General features: G+C 37.4%; 4 protein-coding genes across 4 annotated transcripts; 1 reads left to right on the top strand and 3 right to left on the bottom strand.

Annotated features, from left to right (window-relative positions):
- Positions 1-164: 164 nt before the first annotated feature.
- Positions 165-3109, bottom strand: LOC131025245 (uncharacterized). The gene is made up of 4 exons (XM_057954913.1): positions 2184-3109; positions 1349-1548; positions 842-916; positions 165-727 (listed from the first exon to the last, which is right to left on the bottom strand). The coding sequence occupies exons 1-4, from the start codon at positions 2878-2880 to the stop codon at positions 365-367; spliced, it is 1335 nt and encodes a 444-aa protein (XP_057810896.1). The 5' UTR covers positions 2881-3109; the 3' UTR covers positions 165-364.
- Positions 3110-4877: 1768 nt separating this feature from the next.
- On the bottom strand, positions 4878-6564 carry LOC131025243 (uncharacterized protein At1g27050). The gene is made up of 2 exons (XM_057954912.1): positions 6223-6564; positions 4878-5284 (listed from the first exon to the last, which is right to left on the bottom strand). The coding sequence occupies exons 1-2, from the start codon at positions 6562-6564 to the stop codon at positions 5012-5014; spliced, it is 615 nt and encodes a 204-aa protein (XP_057810895.1). The 3' UTR covers positions 4878-5011.
- A 383-nt stretch (positions 6565-6947) lies between these two features.
- On the top strand, positions 6948-9095 carry LOC131025242 (uncharacterized). Its single transcript, XM_057954911.1, has 2 exons — positions 6948-7541; positions 8367-9095. Exons 1-2 carry the CDS (start codon positions 7024-7026, stop codon positions 8782-8784), a joined length of 936 nt encoding a protein of 311 aa, XP_057810894.1. The 5' UTR covers positions 6948-7023; the 3' UTR covers positions 8785-9095.
- A 4192-nt stretch (positions 9096-13287) lies between these two features.
- On the bottom strand, positions 13288-15031 carry LOC131025241 (homeobox-leucine zipper protein HAT5). The gene is made up of 3 exons (XM_057954910.1): positions 14606-15031; positions 14159-14529; positions 13288-13727 (listed from the first exon to the last, which is right to left on the bottom strand). The coding sequence occupies exons 1-3, from the start codon at positions 14706-14708 to the stop codon at positions 13452-13454; spliced, it is 750 nt and encodes a 249-aa protein (XP_057810893.1). The 5' UTR covers positions 14709-15031; the 3' UTR covers positions 13288-13451.
- Positions 15032-17765: the final 2734 nt, after the last annotated feature.

Here is a 17765-nt window from a genome sequence, read left to right as displayed (position 1 = left end):
TTAAAAACATAGAGCACCAACACATCTTCTATCTACAATTGCTACAACCTGCATCTAGTTTATAAGCCATTTTCATATTCCCATGTGTATAAATGACACTTAACCATGATAAAAATTTCACTAAACGCTAACGAAAGAAGAAAAGAGTACGTGACACGCACGAGTTTTCAAGTTCAAAAAGATTTGATTCACTCCTCAATGTACTTCCAAATGAAACTACCAAAAAAAAAAGGGAGCAAAGGTTTCCATGATACTACTACTACTACTAGTGCTACCACTACCACACAGTTCTTGATCGATAAGGAAACGTCTTAAAAAAACTTACCCCGTAGTAGGAAAACCATTAGGCACCGCACGAACAAGATCAGGATGCAGTTTGTGCGTTGCCAGATGGGCCCTGGTAATTGAAGTTTCCACCCATACCCCTGCCGCCTCGGCCTCTGTAGTTATAATTGTTCCTTGGCTGATAACCACCAGGTTGATCATAGAACTGGCTACGGCCGTTTTGATAGCCTCCCCTACTGCCCCCTCGCCCTCCCCGGCCATTACTGTATCCTCTACGGCCGCGGTCACCACGGCCACCTCTATAGTTCTGATATGGCTTCCGAGGGGCGTGGTGCTGCTCCTTCATGTCGGCATCCGTCAGGTCTTGATAAGCATCGCCGTCAGGTATGCCATGCTCTGTTTGGGCCTGATCTTCTGACTGATTTTCTACCTCTAATCCTCCCTAAACGAAAATCCAAGTGTCAAAACCTACGGTAAATGAAATGGAGAACGAAAATCCCAGTGCAAAACCCAAGGTAAACAAATAACTGTACAACAAAAATATAAATAAGACTACCTGATGAAGTTCCTCAACTGGTCCAGCTTCATCACCATATATTTCATTGTCGTGGGAATTGGGTGATTGTTCATCCTGAAAGACACAAGGCTCAATGATTGTGATACAAAGTAAAAGAACATTACAATTGAAGGAGAGTATAAGTTCTGATGCATAATATTTTCAAATGTGATATCCACTCCTGATTAGCTCATTTTGATAGTGAAATTGATCATAAATTACACTAGACAATCAAAAAAATGCTAAAAAATGACAATAACAATAACAAATTCAGCAAATGGCAGTTGAGAGGTGGATTGTGGCCACAGACCAAAACAATAATAGTCTCATTAATATTATGAACAGCAGGCACATACTTCAGCAGCAAATTAATTATAGGTTCGGTCCAGTTACTTTACTTATAGGTTCAATCCAGTTATTTAAAGATTCAGTGCAAGAGTTCTCAAAGTTATCACAACAAGATGTTTTTATTTGAACCACACCATATATTTATCATGACGGTCTTACCTCCTGCTGAAACTCTGTACTCGAACCTTCCACTGGGGCAGGCATGCTGACTGGAGCAGTCACAGAACCATGGACAGGCGGCACCTGAAAAGTATAATTTCCAGCAGCGGCAGCCACTTCAACTGGAGCCTTTATTTCTGGAGTAGTTGTAAAGTAGTCTGAAGCCATAATTTTGTTCAACTTTTGCCTCAATCCGGCATCTGAAAACACCCGAATGAAAATGTATACTCAATCTTCAAGAAACACCATTTAGCATAGTTCAAAATGTTTCTTATGAAAACAAAATCAAATTACAGGACATAATCAAGGTATCAGCAACAAAATCAAATTGCAGGACATAATCAAGGTATGTTTCTTATGAAAACAAAATCAAATTGCAGGACATAATCAAGGTATTGGCAACAAAATCGCATTACAGGATACAAACAATGTATCAGCAACAAAATCGCATTACAGGATACAAACAATGTATCGGTAACATAATCACATTACAGTCGGGCACACAATCAAGAAACAAAACAAAAGTAGCATAATTAAAGTAACATTATAGTTATAATAACACTTAATTCAGTAAATTGACCAAAAAACCAAAATAATACTGAAAATGCCAGTCAAAACCAAGTTAATCATGCATCACAATTCATACACGTACAAAGACCAGCTATGTATTTCCAGGAAACTTATCTCTCTATATGATCTAAGTCAGTAATTAGATTAAATAAGCAAGAAATTTGACTACTCGTTGAAAGAAACAGGTATAACCTACTACGTAAATCACACATATAAAATATGCATAAAATTCACAAATGTAAACAAATCAGCAAAGAGTTCATACAAGTGATATTTGAACCCGGCTCAATTGGGTGGTCTGCATTGGCAAGCCATAGCTTAGCATGCTCCACACACTTCTCCAACGAGTCCTTATGCGACAAGCTCGAATTCACCGGCCGCGAGATCAGCAAACCCCCCACCGTCGCAATCACGTCCAAATCCCACTCTTTCAGAGGATCTCCGGCGGCATCGTCATCCGTGACGTAATCATACGTCAAGCAGCAATTCCTCTCGTGCGTCCTCGTCAGCATGTTATCGTTCGCCCTCATCAGAGTCTGCACATCGAAAACGCTTCCGAAATACAGCAGATTCAGCAGATCGGGAACCGCCGAGGCATCGCCTCCGCCGCTCGGCGCCTTCCCCTCCGGCTCGGCGTCGCCGTCGTTCGTGATCTCGCTGTCGGCCTTCTGGCTGTTTTTCGCCAGCACGAGCTCGATTTCCTGATCGACGGCGCTGAGGAGCGGCTGCCGGATCTTCTCGAGCTCGTCGATGCCGGCGACGACGTAGGGTTTGGACCGGAGAGTTTCCTCCTGCTCCTTGTTGAGAGTTTTGCCCTGAGCGCGAGACTCCTCCATCTGCGAGATGCGGTTGAGCTTCTTCCGCAGCGCGCGGAGGCGCTTGTTGATTAGATTGAGGACCGGTCCTTCGTTCGCGATTTCGGATGAGGACGGTGTTGGTGCCGCCGCCGCCGCCGCCGCCATTGCCGGTGGTTGGGATGTAGAGTAGAATCGGCGAGGGCTAGGGTTTCGCGCCGCCGCGGGCAGCAGAAGTGAGAGAAAAAGGCGGGAGGAGGAGATGAGGGGTTTTGTGGAACAGATGGAAGCGGCGGAAGGGGTATAAGAGAAGAGAGAGAGAGAGATTTTTGTTGCAGTGTTTTGGAAGGGTAGAGAGGTCAATGTAAGTCAATTTATTTATTTTTTCACAATTTTAATTTCATGAAGCCAAGCTTTTAATGCGAATATATATACATATCCATTTAATGAAGGGTATAAAAAAAATTAATTGAAAGTGTTAGTAGTGTATATCATCTTAGTGTTTAAGTAGACATACAACTCTTATTAGTAAATAAGATTAATTTTGCATTACCTTAAAAAAACGAGATTGATTTTGTAATATTCATAGTAGTATATTTAAACTCTTATTTCGAAAAATAACGATATAGGGTACTGATTTATTTTATTAGACTTGAGGTTTTAAGTTTAAATCAAGGCAATTTGACAGTACATTAGTTGCGATTTAGATTATTAATAAGCCGTAGAAAGATTTTGAGTAATTCATTGGATATCGAGAAATATACGGTAATTTGAAATTAAAATCTAATCAATTTATTGTATTTTGAACTAGGTTATATAAATCGGATATATGTTTATTTTTTTTGGATTAGAAAATTTTGGCGATAAGATAACCCGTAAATTGCCTATTGATGATTTTTTTTTTTTTTTTGAGATGACCTATTGATGATTGATGATCCCGTATGTTGAAAATGAACAAATTTATCGAAAAGACCTAATTCAAACGGTAAAACTAAAGTATAAAAAAACTCTCTTTCGTCTGGATTATATTTTACGTGAATGTTGGGATATATTTGTTTGAATATTTGTAATAGCATGATATTCCAATATTCCTATCATGAATAACGTTACAATTATAATATAACCTTATAACAATTACACACAAAAAAAGAGATTTTAAAGAGACAAAAGACATTGTCCTCCTCTTATTCTTAGAGCTCCAATTCCAATATTCCTATCATGAATAACGTTATAATTATAATATAATACCACTATTAAATAATTTAAAATTTAATAAAGAATACTTCTTCATTTGCTCTTATTTAAAATTAAATAATACCAATATCGTTTCCACGTTTGTTATTTCTGTCCGTACGGCGTACGCGATATCATTTCCACTTCAATAAGAAATAAACCCATAAACTATTTTTCTCACGAGGGATGAATAACTAGATGAAAGGAAAAGAAGGGGAAAAAATGTACCAAATTCAACTTCAATTAGGAATAAACCCATAGACTATTTTTCTCAAACCTAAACATCAAATTATGTATATGACCTAAAGTATACGCATTCTTACTCATATGCTACATTAGTGAGAGAGGAGGTCTCCTGTGCAAACGTACACATGCGAACAACTCGTAACACATGTAAATGTCCTATTAACATTTTAGCGAGACATTATTTTATACGATGAATGGTATGTACCGTACGAACAGCCACACAAGAGCATGCCGACCCATTCAAGATCCACGGCGTACACATGCGAACAACTCGTAACACATGTAAATGGTATGTACCGTATGAACAGCCACACAAGAGCATGCCGACCCATTCAAGATCCACGGCGTGCTAAGGCCATCGACCAGTATCGAGCACGACGAGCAGAGACGACAGCCAAAAGTGGGATAGAGGATCCGAACTCAACCAAATCCCCCAATACTTCGATAGGAACAACACATTTCTCTATGATTCTATCTCGAAAGCGATCAAATCTCAAGCCTCAAAATACTCAGAATTAGAAACATTCCAACACAAGACAAGACAAGAAAAAGAATTAGAATGCGAATTAGAATCTAAACTCTAAACTCACAGCCAAACTATCTAATCTTTCTATAGGAACCGAACAACCACCTCAAGATACTCGAATTAGACATACATATCATAACAAGAGACAACAGCAAGAGGATTAGATCAAAGCTATCTTACACTCACTCATCTTCATCAAAGTCTCAAGATTTTTCTCATAATAAACCAACAATGCTAGAAATTCTTGACTTATGATACAATAAGGGAAATCCCAAAATCCCTCCTTTTCAAGAATCACAATATATCATCATAGGCAACAATTTCCCTGCCCCTGAAAGGCCCCTCTATACCTGAACTACCAATGACAGGTGCACCTTTTAGCCCGTCAGCGTTGTTGGGACCACCATTCTCGTCTCGAGGGTTCACTATGGCTGACCCCAGCTTATTGCCTCTTCCGTGCCTCCTGAGGGGCATCTCTGGTCTCACTAGCTTCGACGACAGCCCATCCTTCTGGACAACTCCTCCCTCCCATTTGGGAACTGGATTACTTGCCCACATAACCTGAACCTTCACATTACAACAGTTCAGCATCAGTCACACTAGCTCATATGCCTAATGGCTATAAATGCAAGTTCGTATGTGAACCAATAAGTAACAAATTTGCTCTTACAAAAACCATCACATTCCACATTTCCCAATTTTCAATCACACACACACACACACACAAAGTTCAGAAGAAAAAAGTTCTTTCTTGGGTTATTTACTGGCCACTGATCAACAGCTGATCAATAAAATAAAGCCCAGTTAGCTAAGTTCCAATCTCCATCACTCACACACACACACACAATGTAGAACACAAGGTCCAATCTTGAATTTATTTACTGGCTAAAATCAGATCAACAGCTTTTCAATAAAGCCGGTTTAGCTAAATTCCCAATTTTCAGTCTCCCTCACACACACACACAATGTAGAACACAGGGTTCAATCTTGAATCTATTTACTGGCTAAAATCAGATCACCAACTTTTCAATAAAGCTCGGTAAGCTAAATTCCCAGTTTTTAACCCCCCCACTCTCTCTCTCAGACACAAAATGTAGAATACAGAGTTCCATCTTGAATTTATTTACTGGCTGAAATCAGATCAACAGCGTTTCAATAAAGCCCAGTTAGCTGAATTCAATTTTCGATCTCCCTCACACGCACACAATTGTGAAAACAGGATTCTTTCTTGGACTTATTTTCAGATAAACAGCTCTTCAACAAAAGCCCCGGTTAACTAAATTCCCAATTTTCAACCTCCCTCATTCACTCACACACACACACAATTGAAACGACAAGGTTATTTCTTGGACTTTTTTACATGCTACGATCAATTCAACAGTTTTTCAATAAAGCCCAGTTGGCTAAAGCAGACGCTTTTTGTGTCGGGCAAAAACCCTTGAGCTGAAAAAGTAGATGCAGAAACACCACAAAGTAGGTGAGAGAGAGAGAGAGAGAGAGCATACTGGAGTCGAGTGTAGGGTAACTGGGAAACTGGAATCCCGGGCCGCATCAACGGCGGATTGAGCCGCCTCATTGGATCTGAAATTGATGTACGCAACTCCATCGGGCTCCATTCGGGTCCGAGATATGGGGCCGTACATTTCGAATCTGGATTTGAGGTCCAGCACGGAGCACTCCGCGGGCACGCCGATCACCACCACCGACGCCGGCGCCTTGGCGGCGGCTCCGGAATTAGAAGAGGCGTCGGCATCGTCGGCGCCGACGGGAAGCGGGCGGCGACGCTTCGGCAGAGAATAGGGAGCGTGGCGGGAGTAGTGAGGCCTCTCTCTCTTCCTGCCGTTCATGCTTATTAATGGAGTCAATTTTTCCTTTTTTTGAATTTTTTTTCCTCGATTTAGGTTTTGGGGATTTTAGGGTTTATAGGGAAATGACTAATGAGATGTGAGAAATCCCCATCGCTGCTCCATAGCTTAGCTTAGACTGTGGTTCGAACGCTGACTAATCATTTTGGCCAATTAATTTTTTGAATATTAATTTCACATGTAACTCGTTAAATATCAATTTCTTTTCTCTTTTGACTCGATTTATTCTCCTTTTTAAAAAGATTGATTACAATTTATTAATCACATTCATAATTTACGTGAGGTTGAATTACCTAATTTTGGGAAATTTTCAACATTCTACAAAAAAAAAAAAAAAAAACCCACCAAAATTGGAGAGGGAAAAAAAAAGAGAGGTTGAATTCTATCCAAACTGCACTTTCACACTACTTCTCTATCGTAAAACCCTCATATTCTCCATCAATGGCTGCCATTTTATCTTGCTCTTCCACCATTTCGCCCCTGCCTCAATCCACCTCCAATCCCAAGCTCCCACCTCCAAGAACCCATCTCTCTCCACTCCAAAACCCACAAATTCTCCCAAAGTCGAAATCTTTCCATCCGGGCCGTCGTGAAATCTCCGCGACGCGAGCAAAATCCCACGATTTCCTCGAAGAGATCGAAAAGGAGGAATCTTTACTGAACCCCGACGCGAAACCGGTGAAATTCCTATTCTGGGTGTTGCTGTGGGCGTCTGTCTCTGTAGGGCTATACGCATTTTCCGGCGATGCTAGAGCAGCAGCAGCCGTCGCCGCCGATTCCATTAGAGCTTCGGGCTTCGGCGTTAGGGTTGCCAACGCATTGCGGGCCTCGGGCTGGCCCGATGAGGCTGTTGTCTTTGCCTTGGCCACGCTTCCGGTGATCGAGCTGCGTGGGGCTATTCCTGTTGGTTATTGGCTGCACATGAAGCCTGTGATGTTGACTGTGTTGTCTGTTCTTGGGTTAGTTTCAAATTCTGCAGATTTTTTGGAGCTTTTGAGGTTCAGATTTTGATTGGTGTTTATGTTTGGAATTTTGACAATGTGGGCTGTATTGTTTGTCTTGGTGTTTCATTTTAAGACTGTTGTTTGTCAGAGAAGAGAATTGTGTTAGTGTGTGTTTTGTTGAGAATTTTGGTGGGTTTGGGAGTTCTTGAATTGGAAGAAATGGTTTTTGGAGTTTTTGATGTTCAAATTTTGGTTAAGCTTATGTTTGGAATTTAACAATGTGGGTTGTATTGTTTGTCTTAGTGTTTCATTTTGAGACTATTGTTTATCAGAGAAGAGAATTGCTAGGGTGTTTGGTTGAGAATTTTGGTGGGATTGGGAGTTCTTGAATTGAAAGAAATGAATTTTGGAATAATTGTGTGATAATGAGATTATGAGAATTTGTGCTTGTTTCTAGAATTGGGAGAGAGAACTTTGATTTGTAAATATGAAATATGGGAGTTCAAAGATGTAAACTTTTTTTAGTTAATGTTTCTCTAAAAATGAAAATTTGAGGGAGTTTATAGATTGAATTTGTGTGTCTTCTTCCCTTAGCTAAAAGTGCATCTCATGTATTGAATCTTGAAAAAAATAGAGCTTTGCAGTATAATAGAATCATAGTAGTCACTATCTACATTCTTGGTTTGGGATTTGCTCTCGATAATTTATTTACCATGTGACATCTATACAAATTTACACAGCAAATCTAGCTTGTTTTATTTAGATAATATTGGTTTCTGTCACTAAATACAAATCAAGATTCATCAAAAAAGCCTTAAAACTTATTGCTTCAAACTGCAGGAACATGGTTCCCGTGCCCTTCATCGTGCTATATCTGAAAAGCTTCGCGACTTCTCTAGCCGGAAAGGATGGATCAACGGCTTCTCAATTCCTCGACATGCTATTCACGAGGGCCAAGGAGAAGGCCGGGCCAGTGGAGGAATTCCAGTGGCTCGGCCTGATGCTGTTCGTTGCAGTCCCCTTTCCTGGGACGGGGGCTTGGACGGGGGCCATCATTGCCTCCGTACTGGACATGCCCTTCTGGCCTGCTGTCACGGCAAACTTTGTCGGGGTCGTGCTAGCCGGGCTTCTGGTGAACTTGCTGGTGAACCTCGGACTCAGATACGCCGTTGCAACTGGCGCCATTCTGTTTGTCGTCTCCACATTCATGTGGAGCTTCCTTCGTGGACTGAAGAAGTCTTTCACTGCATCAAACTGATCTGAGGTTCCTGAAAGTTCCAGAAGTTTGATGAAGAACATTCCTAGCTTGGCATCAAGAGCAGATTCCTCAAATTTTTTCAAAGGTAGAGAAGCTCAAATGAAGCCCCCTGTTTAGGGTTATGGAGAGAAATCCATGTGTAATAGCCTGCAAATCACAGCTATTATATAGTGCTGATGTGCTTGTATTAATATGTCAGGAGATAACAAATTAATGATCTTGAAATGGTAGACATTCAAAGTGAGGGCTATTGCAAAAGTGCAAAATGTATTTGCTTTGGATTTTGATTTATTGCAAATTACATGATTAAATGGGCCTAAATGTTTTTAAAAAAGAATGGGCCTCAAGATTGGGCCCACATCCCATTCAGGCCATAATGCCCCGGTCTACATTGATCAATTCTTGATAGGCCCGGCCCGCATGCGAGATTTATTGTGAAGAAGATTATCAATTGGTGTAATTTATCCATCACACAACTTTATTTTCACACCAAAATCTTAGTAAAATTTTCATTTTCTTAATGAAAGGGATTAATTGCCTGTTAATATACTAAATATACATACGTTTCAATTTTTAACCGATCTCTTAGTCAAAATGTATATTGCATTTACATATTTTTGTTTGGAAATTGCCAAATTGGGCCTTAATTATAATTTCAGCCACATAAATTAATTACATGCCACGATTCAAAAAAGTCAAAACTCGCTTGATCTACATGCTAAAACCGATTAGTTGCTTAATTTCGTCGAATAGATCGATTTTGGCATGCAGATTCAAAGAAAGTTCTGACTCTTAAATTACCGTGTTACTACTAAATTTTTAGCTTTCACATAATAGTAAATTTGATCGTAATTCTAATTTGAGCGCAGTTTAAAAAGAATAAAAATTAACTTAGTCTTTTACCTACAATTAAGTGTGTGATTGTAATTCTAATTTGAGCCTGATTTAAAAAAAATTAATACTACTCCCTTCGTCCCCAAAATAAGTTCCTCTTTGGGGACGGCACATGTTTTAAGGAAGAGTGGTAAAGTGTATTGATAGTGGAGAAAAATATGTTATAATTAGTATTGGGAGTGGTGAAAAGGTGAAAAAGTGGTATTGAGAGTGGTGAAAAAGTGAAAAGTAAGAATAAATAAAGTATTATTAGTGGTGGGGTAGTTGTCCAAAAATGGAAAGAAAGAAAGAGGAACTTATTTGGGGGACGTCCCAAAAAGAAAAAAGAGGAACTTATTTCGGGAACGGATGGAGTATATTTTTTTACCTAGAAAACGAGTTATATGCCCAAAGAGAAAATAGACCAAGCTTACTGGGACAAGCTAAAAAAATAAAGGGGCATTTGCAAAAATGCCCTTTTCTTATAAACACTTGTAAAAATGCCCACTTTCACTTATGAAAGTGGGCATTTTTACAAGTGTTTATAAGAAAATGGCATTTTTGCCTATTAACACAAAAATAAAATAGGTCAAGATTAATGAGTGGTAAGAAATGGAGTATTAATTAAAAATTAAAAATTAAATAGGGCCCGACTTGCGAATTAGGCCCAATCTGAAACCCACGATCCGAACCCGATTTTATCGGCCCCCAAAATTAGAGTTTTTTTTTTTTTTTTGAGGAAACCCCGAATTAGAGTGTTAAAGAAATACATCACCTTCCTCTAAATTAGAGTGTTTATTTATTTATTTATTTTGAGATCAAAGTGTTAAAGAAATACATCACCTTCCTCTTATTTAATGCCTTATCTCTGAAATAAAAACGCGCGACAACGACATGTTCGCTAGCGTGGGCCCGGCCCGCAGCTCCACCGTGTGATGGGCGCCACGTCGCAGGCCCGGTCGCGATCAGCGCACTGCTGGCGGGCCCCACGGCCCGTGGCGTAGGCATCTATGGGCTGCTCCGTCGTAGCATGGTTTTGACGTCAGATTTTATTGGAGGGGACACGTGGGTGGCTGGTGATCCGCGTGGCCCCACGCGGCTGGGTCCCACTTGCTGGAGATAGATATTCAATTTAATTGAGTGGCTATGCTTATTTCAGGTAGGGGATTTTTTAGTAATTATAATCAGGATTTGGACAATGCTCCAAAAATTTGAATCATACTAGTATAGCACAAAAATGGTTTTTGACTGCCTTTTGTTTGTAGCGTTGTATGTTTTTTTTTTCTTCTTATATTGAAACTTTGTAACAGAGTATAAATATTTTCTATACGTGTTATACTCGCAATATTTTAGGGAAATAGTACTATTAATTTATCATTTTGAAATAAAAATTAAGGCGCTCGAAGACTCTTCTTTGAAAGAGATTTTGGGTTTAATTCCGCCTGCGAGCAGTGTAATTTCTCATTTTTGTATGGGTAGTAGTCACGCTTTGTTTTTTTACCTTTGTGTGGTGTAGATATCTCACATTCGTGTGAGTTGCTTATTTGATTATATTAGATATCTCTTGTAATTTTAATTCAAAAACAAATTAACATTTTGAAATATTTACAAAAAATAATTTTATTCTATTTACAAACATTACTCATAAAAAACTACTTTCAATAAATCAATTTATTTACATATTCAATAGTATATAGCCCACCACTTTTTTCTCACTATTTATTAAATCGATGTTCATAACTTAAGATTCTTTCTCCATTTACAGTACAATCATCTATTTTTAATTAAACTTGTGTCACTTTTTCCTATAATTATTTTTTTAGAACTGGGGGAGTATCCCCTCCAAAAAAAGAGGAGTATTATAAGCTTCGAATGAAAACTAATTATAATAAAAATATAAATTATTTTCAATTCTTTGATCGTGGAAAATTTACGGTGAATATTTCACCTTGTTAGATAGATACATTATCTGGGTCGGTTCGAATTTTATAATGAAGAAAAAATTCATTTCTTAATAATGTAAATTTTAATGCGATGTAATAACTTTATACGTCCATTGCAATATTAAAAACATCAATTACAATATACTCCATCTGTTCCACTATAAGTGACACTCATTCTATTTTAGGTGTCCCACCATAAGCGGGACTCTTTTCTTTTTGGGTAAAAATTTTGTCATTTAAACACATTTTTCATTTTTTCACCTACACACAAAATACATTTTTCTTAATTCTCGTGCTAATCTATGTTATGTTATAGTGGGACGGAAGTAGTTGAGTGAGTCAATACAATTATATATAAGCAACTATTATAAAAAATATAGATTAGCATTGCGAGGCAATTACATAGTTATAACATAACATAAAAGTCTAAATCAAACATTTAAACGAATAAATTAAAAGCGACGTCTGTTTACGCAATTCTGCCACGCCTTGCATAAAGTCTTTCCAACTTAAAATATTCCATTAATGACATTTTTAATAAGTGAAATTCTTCGCATAAACCTTGGAGTTTACGCCAATCAGCGCCTAACACATTCACTCACTAAAAATATATAATATTTTTTTGTTTAGCCAAACTAAAAATAATTACTTAATTAGACTTAATGGGAGCATTGTTGAACGCTAAGCAACTCACCAGTGTAAAACCGCAGCACAATTTTTTTTTTTTTTAATGTGAACACAATTTTCATCAAAACAATATTGTCTTGTCTCAACTTTGAGTTTATCGAAAGAAATTTAAAGCAAAATATTTATATATATATATATATATATATATGTATATTTAAATAGAGTTAATAATTCCACATTGTGCACAACAACATGTCAGCATCTATATAGTCACGAAAGTCAATGTTGTTAATTAAAAACATTGCAAGATTTTGACTTTTTGCGCCACCTTTTCTCCTCCAATTTGTCGGGATCCCATATTTTCCCATTTGTGAATTTCAATTACATGGGGCCATTATTTTTCATTCTATTTTTTTTTTAATTAAAATCACACATTATATACGCTGTTAAAGAAAAGAAGATTAGAGCGTCTACTGAAATACACTCGCTTCGTCCCACTATAAGTAGTCTGTATTTCATTTTGGGACGTCACATTACAAGTGACATATTTTTACAAATGGAAAAATTTAATCCTTAAAAAGTATAAACCCTGTTATTTTTTTTTAACTAATTTACATCTTCTCCTTAATTTTCGTGTCGAAAATTTTTGAGCCACCTATAATGAGACGAAGGGAGCAAAATATTACACTCGTCTCTTATTCATCTACTTCATTCATCCCCAATAAATGGTCCATTCGTTAATAAAATTTATTCTCGATAAATAGTACTTTTAAAGTTCTATAAAAAAAATATAACTATCAAGTTTATGTTTATTCTCAATGCAAATACTTTAATTTTTCGATTTTTTATCTAATAATTAAGGTTTCGAAGGAATATTTTTCCAATGCTTGATTTCTGCATAAGAACCCTATCAAATAGTTTATTCGTGAATAAAATTTATCCTCAATAAATATATTGTTTCATAGCTTTATAAAAAAATATTTTTCCAATTTTGCTAGTCAAATTCCATCATGATCATCAAGACTGCAATCAGATGATCTGCTAGAACAAGTAAACACAATTTTAGAAAGAAACATAAATATAAGCTTCCATTAATTATTTCATAGCTGACCTTAATTATCTACAAAATGATCAAAGCCATAATATATAATACCACATCACATATACATATATATATAAAATTTGAGGCATGAACATAATACATTCTATCAAATCATCTCAAAATCAACATTGCCAGAACCATGTTCCTTGATTTTGGACTGGAAATCCAAGGTTGCAAGAATTAGGCTGCAAATGATCATCATAGTATTCCGCCTCAAGCTTAGGCAAGCACAATCTCTGCACAAGACACTCGTCGTCTTCGTCGCCTTGCTCGAAATCCGACGCCTCGAGCACGTGCGACGAGTGGCTCGAAGCGTCCTCCTGCTTGCACGGCGCCGCGTCGAGAGGGCTAATTTCGTCATTTCCTTTCTGCAGCAGCTTCCCGCTCAGCAGACGAACCTATATAATAGTATCAAGCAAGAAAGCATTTGCTTTTGAAAATTAGTCTAGATAGATAAAAATAGTACTTATAATTAAATTAATTTATGTTTGTTAAGAAAGGTCAAAACTTTAAAATATTTCAAGACCCTCGATAATTTTTTTTAATTTATATTTCAATTAAAGAGTAAACGCCGTTAGTCCATCTGCGCAACAATGCAGATGGACGTCGACGAAGATCAAGTGACAAGTTATTTTGAAATTAATAATTATGAATTAATGTGATCATTATTATAAATAAGATTAAAAGCCACAATTCTTCTAAAGGAACCTTTTATTTATTTATTTATTTATTATATTAAGTTGTCACTTTGTCCAAATTTATTTTAAAATATAAAATTATAATTTCGTTCGTTCATTTTTAAAAATTCTGGATCCGTCACCGTATATACCTCGTTTTTGAGCTTCTCATTGTCGGAGAAAAGGGTGTCGTAATCGGCCTTGAGCTTGTCGTAGCACGATTTCAGCGAACCGTATTCTCGCTCGAGCACCTTGGTCTTGGACCGGGCTCGCCGGTTCTGGAACCAGATCGCGACTTGCCGCGGCTGCAAACCGAGTTTTTTGGCCAGCTCGTTTTTCCGGTCCGGTTCGAGCTTGTTCTCCACGGCGAAGCTCTTCTCCAGGAACTGAACCTGCTCCGCCGTCAGCCGCCGCTTCTTCTCCGGCGGGCGGTGGAAGCAGCTGTCGGAGTCCTCGTCGTCGCAATCGGATTGTCTCGACCGGTTGCTTCTCTCTCCTCGCGATTGCTCGAAGCTCACCATGGCTGAAACAGTTCGAGAAATTAGACAGCTGAAAACCTAGAAATTGCAATTGAGTTGCAGTGAAATTTGAGATTTTACCGTGGAGAGAAGGGGAGGAATTTGGGATCCAGAGAGCATCGGAGGGGATTCTTTCGTCATTCAACAGAGCGTCTGCGACGTCGAAAACTGGGGAGCTTTTCATGGTTTATTTTCTGCCGGAAAATCAGATGTGATTTTTAGGGGAAATTGAAAGAGGTAATATTTCAAAGCCTGTGGCGGAAGAAAGTGGTGTGGAGCATAATGCTGATGTAGGAGTTATGTGAGAGAAAGAGAGAGCTCAAGAACATCGCTCAGAAGAAGAGAGAGGGAAAACCATGCGCTGCAATTTGTGTGTATAAAAGGGGAAGAAGAAGAAGAAGAAGATGAAGATGAAGATGAAGATGAAGAAGAAGAAGAAGAGCAAATGCTTGAGCAAAATTGAGGGATTAAATTATGTTTATAATATTAATAAGCTGCTGTTTCTTGTTGCGCTGGAACTTGTAGTGTTGTATTACCATATTGCCCCTCACTATCTTGGAAATTCATATACTGCCCTTCAATATGGATGTTAGTATTTAGCATATTATTTGAAATTCTATGTAATGTACTTCATCTTTCTCATTAATAATATCTCAATTATTATATTGAAATGTCTCATTAATAATGTTTTATACTCTTTTTAGTAAAAATTACTCAATTCGTCCCATTAAAGCGATCACTTTCTTTTGGACACAGAGATTAATAAGGGGATTGTTATGTTTTTAAAATTAAATGTATTCCACCAAAATGAATGAATTAATTAAAACACTTGGCATGTGCAGTAGCGGCCATTTAAAAAACTTGCTTCAACCACCACCGTCCAGCGGCGGCTCCGCCGCCGTGCCTTAGCCTCCCTCACCCCTTGACTTTCTCTATTTCTCTATCTCTCTTCCCCGTCGACGCACAGGCCTCACCCCAAATCGCGCCACCTCTTTGGTTCACCGGCGATAGCAGAGCCGCGATCATCGGCCACCCTCAAATATAGGTGAACAACCACCACTGTCGACCACCCTCAGATCTAGGCAAACCATCACCACCGTCGTGGGGGTGGCGGTTGTCGTCGAAAGTTGAGAGGAAATGAAGCGACGTTTTCGGTGTATGCGTGTGCGCGCGCAAGCGCAACTAGAGAGAGCAGAGGCGAGTGAGAGGGAGGTCATGGGGCGGCGCTGCTGTCGTCCACCGGAGAAGAAGAAAGAAGGGGAGAGCTGTGTTGGGGGGAGGTGACTGAGTGTGTGCATGTGTTTGTGTGTGTTTTGTGTGTGTGTGTGTTTATTTAAATAGGGTTTATGTTTAATTAGAAAATTAAATTAAATGAATTAATTGAGCTTAATTAAATAATAAACATTTCTATTTTGAAAAAGTGGCTACTTTTAGTGGGACAAATTAAAATGGAAATGTGACCACTTTTATTGGGACGGATGGAGTAATTAATTAAATTTAAAATATTATTAATAGTAGACTCAACTCGTTTTATACACCAACTCACTTAAAACAATCTTTAAATATTTTCTGCCAACTTACTTTATAAATTAATTATATTTTTCTTAATCTTTGTGTCTAAAAGTAATGAGATATTACTAATGGGCGGGGGAGTATTAATTTGAATTTTTTTTATATGACATTCTTAATTAGAGAGAGAGAAAGAGAAGAAGTTTTTTGTACTGACGGTTCACTGGTTTAGTTTTTTTTTTTTTTTTGAAATAGATTATGATTCCAAATATTGGTAAATTATAAATGTATATTATATAGGTTTCAAAAAATTTTAAATCTACCCATAAAATTGAATCTCACATTCAAATTTGTCATATTGTATAACCTCCTCATCAAATACCAATTCGGCGACACTACATCAAAAAAGAAAACCTAAGCTATCAACGAGGAAGAGAATATCTGAGGCTCTCAACAAGGGAGAAATATCATATGTGTCGTCGCAAGTTAATGTATTTTATATCGAAGTGCAGTTCAGTTGGTACGACATTTCACCTTTTTTCCCCGTAGGTTGGAGGTTCTGATTTCTACGTGAGAAATGGAAAACTATTATGGGTACTTTTTGGTTAAGTCAATAAACTTAATTAATCAATTACCCTTGAAATTATAAAGAAATAGATTAGGAATACAAAAAATTCTATGTATATATTGAGTTATTTTACTTGTCGAGACATTTGACAATTATTGTTTGTCCAAAACTAATGCTCCCGAAACCATGAGAATAATAACATGTGACATAATGTGTTGGTATGTATATAACCTTTAATTAATTAATTTTTAACATTACATTAGTAACCTTGAAGAGAAGTAAGCTGTAAGTAGATTGGAAAGGGCACACAAGTTTGAGATGTTGATGTGAGATTTGATATTTTATTATACTAAAATAGAAATCCACAATATTATCGTTCATATCTAAGGCTTCATATTATCAAAATACTTTGTCTTTGGTCACACTTTTGAGTTAGGCGCCTCCATTTCCTATCATTTTCACAATATTTACACGTTTTTTTGTCGTATAATTATAATATCTTCGCAACATACAATGTACCAATTAAATGAATTATGTAATAAATCAAAAATCATGACAAAATAGTTCATCTTTAGTCCTATATTTCTACAATAAGAGTGGATTTACTTTGAGGTATAAGAAAAGGATAAATTTCATTTATCATCTTACTTATACCTCGTTTATTTTAATTTGGACATATGGTATAAATTTTTCGGACAGCTTTTTTATCAGGAGGAGTGAATATAAAAAATATGATTATCACTTTAAGTGATAAATCTATATCTCATTATGTTATTTATTCATTTAAATAGATAAAAAAAAGTAAACACACTCTAAGTTGAATAGACATGTATTTGTGTATAATAATGAAATGATATACTCCCCGTTCCAGTTATGTTAATTAATTTCTTTTCAATACATAATTTTCAGGGTGTGAGTCAGGACTAGGTATGGGTGTAATCCGATTGTACGATACATTCGATATACTCAAGATAACCTCTAAGTGAAAATGACTCAAAAAAAAGTATTGATCAAATTAATTGAGACGAAGGAAATAAAAGGCTTGCAAAGGGAGCAGACGCGTATTTGGAAAGAATAATTTATCTTTTTGATAGGCATAAATTGTTACCCTATCAAATCAGTGAAACTTCTAATCGATTTCATTAATTTGAGCATGCACAAAAC

This window comes from Salvia miltiorrhiza, chromosome 5, assembly GCF_028751815.1.
Source record: "Salvia miltiorrhiza cultivar Shanhuang (shh) chromosome 5, IMPLAD_Smil_shh, whole genome shotgun sequence".
NCBI classification, from domain to species: Eukaryota; Viridiplantae; Streptophyta; class Magnoliopsida; order Lamiales; family Lamiaceae; genus Salvia; species Salvia miltiorrhiza.
This window is presented reverse-complemented; position numbering and strand designations above follow the sequence as displayed.

What these genes read in the sequence shown, in the direction of transcription:
- LOC131025245 (XM_057954913.1), bottom strand. Translation starts at nt 2,880, where the DNA reads ATGGCGGCGGCGGCGGCGGCGGCACCAACACCGTCCTCATCCGAAATC. An exon ending in GTACAGAGTTTCAGCAGGAG is followed by an intron (nt 917 to 1,348) that starts GTAAGACCGTCA and finishes TGTGTCTTTCAG; the next exon opens with GATGAACAATCACCCAATTC. An exon ending in CAGTTGAGGAACTTCATCAG is followed by an intron (nt 728 to 841) that starts GTAGTCTTATTT and finishes ATTTTCGTTTAG; the next exon opens with GGAGGATTAGAGGTAGAAAA.
- LOC131025243 (XM_057954912.1), bottom strand. Translation starts at nt 6,564, where the DNA reads ATGAACGGCAGGAAGAGAGAGAGGCCTCACTACTCCCGCCACGCTCCC. An exon ending in TTACCCTACACTCGACTCCA is followed by an intron (nt 5,285 to 6,222) that starts GTATGCTCTCTC and finishes TGTAATGTGAAG; the next exon opens with GTTCAGGTTATGTGGGCAAG.
- LOC131025241 (XM_057954910.1), bottom strand. Translation starts at nt 14,708, where the DNA reads ATGAAAAGCTCCCCAGTTTTCGACGTCGCAGACGCTCTGTTGAATGAC. An exon ending in TTCCTCCCCTTCTCTCCACG is followed by an intron (nt 14,530 to 14,605) that starts GTAAAATCTCAA and finishes GAACTGTTTCAG; the next exon opens with CCATGGTGAGCTTCGAGCAA. An exon ending in ATGAGAAGCTCAAAAACGAG is followed by an intron (nt 13,728 to 14,158) that starts GTATATACGGTG and finishes ACTATTATATAG; the next exon opens with GTTCGTCTGCTGAGCGGGAA.
- LOC131025242 (XM_057954911.1), top strand. Translation starts at nt 7,024, where the DNA reads ATGGCTGCCATTTTATCTTGCTCTTCCACCATTTCGCCCCTGCCTCAA. An exon ending in ACTGTGTTGTCTGTTCTTGG is followed by an intron (nt 7,542 to 8,366) that starts GTTAGTTTCAAA and finishes TTCAAACTGCAG; the next exon opens with GAACATGGTTCCCGTGCCCT.